At 46.8% G+C, this 7,538-nt stretch overlaps 1 protein-coding gene across 1 annotated transcript; it reads right to left on the bottom strand.

Moving 5' to 3' along the window:
* Positions 1 to 2,079: 2,079 nt before the first annotated feature.
* On the bottom strand, positions 2,080 to 7,187 carry LOC138368006 (uncharacterized). The gene is made up of 6 exons (XM_069330297.1): positions 7,098 to 7,187; positions 5,354 to 5,569; positions 4,737 to 5,130; positions 4,213 to 4,434; positions 2,479 to 3,840; positions 2,080 to 2,288 (listed from the first exon to the last, which is right to left on the bottom strand). The coding sequence occupies exons 1-6, from the start codon at positions 7,185 to 7,187 to the stop codon at positions 2,080 to 2,082; spliced, it is 2,493 nt and encodes an 830-aa protein (XP_069186398.1).
* Between the last annotated feature and the right edge of the window lie 351 nt (positions 7,188 to 7,538).

The raw sequence follows: 7,538 nt of genomic DNA, 5'->3' as shown, positions 1-7,538 counted from the left end.
GATAGTCCTTAATGTCAGTACTGGAAGATGGAATATCATCTGCAAGGGATGAACCAATGGAAGAGAAGAACCTATTAAACTCAATAGCAGAATCAGAGGCTGAAAGCTGACCATCGTTATTAGACAGGAGAGTCGGTTTGTTATTTAAAGATTTCTTTGATCCCAATATTTGTGAAATTGTGCTCCAAGTTTGTTTAATGTTGCTCTTTATTTGAGTAAATTTGTCTTCGTAGTAATTAGTTTTGGCTCGTCTAATTATCTTAGATAGCAATAATGAGTAATTCTTTGAGAACTCTTTGGAGACAATTCCTAACCTATACTTCTTCTCAAGGTCGTGTTTTTTGTTAATGGATTTCAGTATTCCCTTTGTAAGCCAAGGATTGTTAAGCCTTTTGCTTGTGACTTGTTTTGTAAGCCTAGGACAGTGGGTGTTATAAAGGCTAAGAGTTGTTTGTAGAAAAGATTGCACTGCTAGGTTGATGTCCCCTATGTTACCTAACTCGGACTCCCAGTTGACATTATCAGCAGCAGTTATAAAATTGTTTATAGCAGTTTCATTGTGCAGCCTAAAGCTTAACTCCCTTGTTTCTAGAGGTGGTTTGCTAATGTTAGTTAAGAGAAATGTGGGGTAGTGGTCTGTAGTGCTATCGGTGATTATACCTGAAGTAAGCGGAGAGGTTATGTTGGTCCAGATGTGATCTAGAGTCGTGGCAGTGCTATCAGTGATTCTAGTAGGTCTAGTGATTAAGGGTATGAGGAGGCAGGAATTCATACAGTTGAGGAAGCTAACAGCAGTAGGGTGTTCTGGCTCGCAGAGGTCAATATTAAAGTCCCCTGCGATAATTAGGTGGTTTTTGTTCAGTCTGTTATCAAGTATTAGATTTCTAAGGTTTGAGTTGAATCCAGACACATCAGTGTTGGGAATTCTATAGACTGCACCCACAGACAGGACAGACTCGGCACCCTTGACTCTGAAGCTGGCGAAGATATACTCCCCATAGCAGTCTCTAGTTCTAATTTCTTTTAAGCATGTTAGTTCTTGGTGGTAGTAAAGAGCAGTGCCACCACCTCTCTGAAGTTGACGACAGTTGTGAATTGCTGAGTAGTTAGGCATGTTAAAGAGTTGAGTAGTATCCTCTTTCAACCATGTTTCAGTAAGTATAATAAAAGAGAATTTGTTGCCAATAGTTTCAATCAAGGCACTAACATCATCGAAGTGTTTACCTAGGGATCTAACGTTCAAATTGATTACAGAGATATTGTGATTATGAGTTAATACATTTATCATTTATATCAATATCAATATCATTTACTCAGCAATGAACTGGTGGCGAACCACACTAGTTCCTAGACATATATGAAGTTTTAGCAATACCCCCCCCCCCCCCAATGTAGGTGTTTGAGGCTCTGATTTTTAATTAATTAATCATACAGTCCATTCATTATTTCAAGTGATTATCCTTTTAACAATTATCCATAGACACTGGTTCTCTAGTGTTATTCTAATGATCACTGTTATTAGTTTTCCCTCTTTTCTCAAAAGTGTGTGGTCCTTCGTTTATTAAATCAAAAAAGTAAATAATTGAATAATTGAGTCAAGCCCCAGATATCCCACAGCGTGACGTCATGAACACGTCACGACCACGTCATAGCTGTTATTCACCATCTTGCCGGTTGACCCCAGAGGTCAGACGGTCTAGCGTCTACCCTCTGTCTCTCACGCTCTCACCGGCCAATGTACTCACTGACCCTTTGGTGGCTAGTATGCTTAATTCCCTGTATTTACTTCCTGCCTGGACATACGGCGTCCTCCGTATTATGAAAGTGTTCCTGCTTAAGTGGGCATTCTGGAGATACCCAACATGCCAGGTCACTATCCAGGGTTAAGAGAGATAGGCTTGTGCACGAAGATCAGTGCACTGTGCACTGCAATGAGTCATTCACGTCAGCTGTGGGAGAATCTTGAGAGACACTCTCTCACAACACCCCCCAACAAAGACCGAGCCCACAGCATGGTGCTCGTTCCTACCTCACACCGCTGACGCACGTGGCACGGCTGGGTCGAGCAGACCCCGTTTTCTATACAGCTAGGCAAGGCGGGTCCTCGTCTAGACTATTCTCTTCTGGTAAGTGAGGAATTTCTTCAGTCACTGGATCACAAGGGGCTATCTTGTCAGGTTTTGAGCAGGCACTGTGGTCGGACGTAACTCCAGGTCTGGGTCGGCTCAACGCCTCGAAACCCTGAGTGGCACTAGTCTGCCCACTGCCTCTCTCCACCTGTGTCATGCCTGAAACATCAGACACACTGGGAACCAGTGTCAGGTGATGCGCGTTGCATTTCCTCGCTCATGTCTCCCTCGTTCGACGTCTCGTTAATCACCCCTGACCTATTCAACCAGTCAGCACCTACTGCTGAGAGCAGTGGGTTGTCGATCGGCTCTGTCGATGTCGAGGCCCATGGTCCTCTCCTGTTCTTACATCTTATATGCTTCTTCGGCTTTGTGGAAACATCTACAGGAGGGTCCTCGTAGCGTTTGAGCATGTTGACGTGGTACTTCTTCCTGGCACCATCGATGTTGAGCACATAATTTAACGAGTGGGAGCACTCCACTACCGTGAATGGGCCCTTCCACTGCAGCAAGAGCTTGTTCCTGCTGGTGGGAAGTAACAAAAGTGCCTTGTCACCTACACTGAACTTGCGTTCTTCTGCTTTTTTGTCATATGTTTGCTTCTGGTACTCCTTAGCTTTTGCTAGCTGTTCTCGGGCCAGCTGACAGGTGTTCTCCAGCCGTTCCCGTAGATCGATGACGTACTCGTACGTCGTCTTGGTTTCAGGAGTACAGTCATCGCCTTCCCTCAGGTTCCTCAGTACCTGCAGGGGGCCTTTAACTGTGCGATCGTACAAAAGCTCGAAGGGTGAGAACCCTGTGCTAGCCTGTGGCACCTCCCTGTAGGCAAACAACAAAGGGTTGATATACCTGGGCCACTCCCGAGGCTGTTCGATGCACATTCTCTTCAACATCTTCTTGAGAGTGCCATTGAAGCGTTCTACCAAACCGTTTCCCATAGCATGGTAAGGCGTGGTGAGTGATACTCTCGCTGTGAGCAGACGTCTGACTTGGTCCATCATCTCGCTGGTAAACTGTGTCCCTCGGTCGCTATGGATCCACTCAAGTATACCAAGGCGACTGAAAAAACCTACCAAGGCTTCCGCTACCGTTGACGTCTCGATGTTCTTCAGGGCAGCTGCTTCTGGGTACCTTGTTGCGTGATCGACCATAGTCAGTATGTACTTACTGCCGTCCGTTGCACTCGGTATGATCGGACCAACCAGATCAATGCTGACCAGCTTGAACAGCTGATCAATGATGGGGAAGGGCTGAAGCTTCCCAGGCTTCACCCGTCCTCGATCAATGGTGCGCTGACAGGTGTCACATGAGCGAGTGTAACGCTGTATTTCCCCAGTAATTCCTGGCCAGTAGAACATAGATTGTATCCGCGCACTGGTCTTTGCGTGACCCATATGACCTCCCATCAGAGCTTCATGTCCTAAACGGAACACAGCCAGTCTATGCTCCTGTGGAACAACGAGTTGGTCCCAAGTGTCGTGGGGCGTCTCAACTCTGCGCACCAGTTTCCCATTATGGTGCAAGTACCAGTACTTGCGTTCCTGGTGTTGGAAAACCCTTTTCTCCTCAGCATACCTACGTATCTGGGCTAGTGTTGGGTCGCTCCCTTGGGCATCAATAAACTCCTTTGCAGACACTCCCTGAATGTCTCCTAATTTCAAAGTTTTTTCTGGGCGAGTCGGCTTGTTGCTCTGTGGCCTCGTAGTTACAGCTGCCACGAGCGAGTTACCTTTTTTTTTTTTTTTTTTTTTTTTTTTTTTTTTTTTTTTTTTTTTTTTTTTTTTTTTTTTTTTTTTTTTTTTTCTTGAGATATATACAAGAGTTGTTACATTCTTGTACAGCCACTAGTACGCGTAGCGTTTCGGGCAAGTCCTTAATCCTATGGTCCCTGGAATACGATCCCCTGCCGCGAAGAATCGTTTTTTCATCCAAGTACACATTTTACTGTTGCGTTAAACAGAGGCTACAGTTAAGGAATTGCGCCCAGTAAATCCTCCCCGGCCAGGATACGAACCCATGACATAGCGCTCGCGGAACGCCAGGCGAGTGTCTTACCACTTTCACCACGGAGACTGCAGACTACCTGTTAATGGAGTTGCTGTCGCTTCAACCAGAGGTTTTGCTTCTTTCTCCATTACATCACAGCTTGCTTTCTCTACCTTATTCTTCAGATGGGTGAGGGTGTGATCACTCCCTGTGACGCCATCCGTGGCTCCAGCTGACTGAGGAAGGCTGCACGCAGCTGAGGCAGCGTCCTCACGCTCCCCCGTTTTCTTCGAGGGCGGACTTGGGCAATCAGAGATTCCTGGAACATTTCCCAATAAAAGTCCATATACAGCACGTTCCTGTTGAACGGCACGGATTTTACCTTTGATGTAAGGTGTGTCGACCCACAAATACACCTCCACCATCTCTTTAGTATAGCCATTTGGGAATTTGACATAGATATGTCTATCCTGGCTGTACTAGGCTTTTTCGTACCATGTGAGTAGTGGCGCCTTTGTCACGGAAGATTTTTGCCGATTTTCCGTTAAAATTTCCGTCTACTACCTCAAGGGTCCACGCTAGTGGATCCTTTCCAACGTTGGGATGTTTCTTACCACTTACCACCTGCTATGTAACCTGATTTCGGTTTTGTCTTGCAATCAGCTGCCCGATGACCTGGCTTACCACAGTTGTAGCACTTGTGCACATGCTTGTTGGAGGAGTTTCCCTGCTCCCCCGACACACCAGTCTTAGGCTTAGCTCCTTCGCCAGTACCTGTAGCATGATGCTTCTCGTGCAGCTTCACCCCTTTCACCTGTCTCCTGGCCCCAGCCCACAGGTCAGCTTGCTTGGCCATAGACAGATTTGACACAATTTCTTGCTCTTTGAGCTTGACACGCAGAGACGATTCGCATGCTTCTAAGAACTGTTCACGAATCATCAGTTGATAGAACTCCATGCTCCCAGGAAAAGTCTCCATGAGTTCACAGTAACGGTTTAGACTCGATTCTAACCGCTGTAACATTAACACATATGTCTCTTCTTTTTGCAATTGAGTCCTACGGAAATTCTCTAGCATCCGGTCTGCAGTGATGCCAAAACCGTTCAGCAGCGCTGATGTCAATGCCTCGTAATCTCTGCACTGGTGCGGACCCAGACTGTAGTAGATAGTCCAGATTAGTCCAGAGTTTCATAGCTTGCTCTGCTACTTTATTCCCTTTGAACCCCAACTCTCTAACTTGGTTACGGTATTCCTCTAAGGTAAATAAATGCGAGCCTGTAATACCTACTCTTTGAGTTGGTGTCGTCCACAAGGACCTTTTGGGCTGAGATTCTTCCCCATAAAATCCCCCCAACGGAGTATTTAAAGTGCTAGATTCCCGCGTGACTCCGTTTTCTTCTGCAGCGCGCGTGATTCTAGTGACATCATTCTCGGTGACGTCACCCACAGGGGTCTGTAACGGTTCTATTGTTACGTAAAGTATGGTGACAATAAACACAGACACTAAGATACTATATATATATTTGGTCGAATATACAGAAGTACACAGGTGATACTTTGGTGTGAGTTGAGCGCACTGAGAGTCGGTACAGTATCTCGCAAGTGTCTGCTCTAGACCACACTTGAAAGTAGGCTAGTTAATGTTTGCTATTCTGCTGCTTATATGCTCGGGCAACACCTCACCGTGTTGCCCGGGCAACGCCTCACCTCATTCATCTCCAAAGGTTGACAGGAATATTAACAATGCATTTGGAGCGAGTATATTATTGGGATAATCTACTCGCTACAGAACTCCCCCTCCCAGGGGATGAAAGGAAAAATACTTGATCAAGGAACTTAGCTGGTCGGTGAATTGTACGCCCTGCATAACCATCAAAGTTAACTTCCTCCTCTTCGCTGATGTCATCTAACTGGGGTCGTAGGGTGGGAGGTCGCACAGGATCGTCCGTCGTCGTAGGCGTTGAAACGAAGCCTGGAGCAGAGCAGAGAGCTGAGTGAGGCCGGAGTCGTGGAGCTCTATGTGGGAGAGCGTGGCGGCTCGATGCGGTCGTAGTCTGCTGTCTGCTCTGTGTCGAAGCTGTAGCGTCTTGGGTCGTTGGTGGAGCATTTAGATCCGGGGCGGATGGGCTCGGGCACCAGGACAATAGGAGGTAATGTAGGCACGTAATTAGGACAACGAGGGAATCACTGCTAGAGCTGAATTGTCCTGGAGGCGACGAAGAGTTGGAAACGCAAGCAGTAAGTCCTGTACTGCGCAAGGTACTTGAGTCGGCAGAGTATCAGAATGCAGTGAACGTGTCGATGAATCTGACGAAAGAGCAGCTTTCGTGGGCGCCCCTGTAGAACAAGCAGTGCCCTAGCAGCGACGGAGAGTCGGCAGGACAGGCTGTAGATCCCACATTATGTAGTTACTGATGAAGCTGCCAGCTGAGTGAGTAGCGATCGTGGAGCAGCAAGCCGTAGTAGATGAAAATGCAGAGATGATCGCGATGAAAATCATAGCTGTGGCGAGGGTGTTGGCAACGTTCCATGACAGGTGGCTGCGGTCCACAGCAAGCAGCAGCAGTAGAGGTCCAGTGAGAGTCCATGTTGTTGTCCGTCGTGGCTGGGTATCGTCGAAACTCTCTGGGGTCACCAATTTAACGTTTCTATTGTTACGTAAAGTATGGTGACAATAAACACAGACACTAAGATACTATATATATATTTGGTCGAATATACAGAAGTACACAGGTGATACTTTGGTGTGAGTTGAGCGCACTGAGAGTCGGTACAGTATCTCGCAAGTGTCTGCTCTAGACCACACTTGAAAGTAGACTAGTTAATGTTTGCTATTCTGCTGCTTATATGCTCGGGCAACACCTCACCGTGTTGCCCGGGCAACGCCTCACCTCATTCATCTCCAAAGGTTGACAGGAATATTAACAATGCATTTGGAGCGAGTATATTATTGGGATAATCTACTCGCTACAGGTCTCTACCTCCAAGTTGTCTCTCACTGGAGTCTCTCCCCCGATAGCCTCATCCAGTGTGATGAGACTCGTGCACGCCACCTCAGTACTACCCTGCATGTGTGCTTGTAGCATCACCTCTTCCACGGCCTTACGTGCTGCTCCACTCGTTCCTTACACTCTAGCTCAGTAAGAGTGTCGTAGTCGTCAGGTCTACGAGCGGTTAAGGCCTGGTGAAGATGAAGGTAGCGTTGTTTGTACTCTACACAGACATACTGGTGGTGTGTGTACCTAACATAGTGTTAAACATCCTCTGAATACTGCTCGTCACTTTTGAATTTTCAGGGGAAATTTTACTGTACAACCTAGCTCATAGGTTCCAACTAAGCCAATCACGTTGGGCGCCAGATGTGGGGGTTTTCTTTTTTGCTTTCACGACTGCAATGCGTACGTCGCCAATGTACATGTGGC

The sequence above is a fragment of the Procambarus clarkii genome, chromosome 24, assembly GCF_040958095.1.
Source record: "Procambarus clarkii isolate CNS0578487 chromosome 24, FALCON_Pclarkii_2.0, whole genome shotgun sequence".
NCBI lineage: Eukaryota > Metazoa > Arthropoda > Malacostraca > Decapoda > Cambaridae > Procambarus > Procambarus clarkii.
This window is presented reverse-complemented; position numbering and strand designations above follow the sequence as displayed.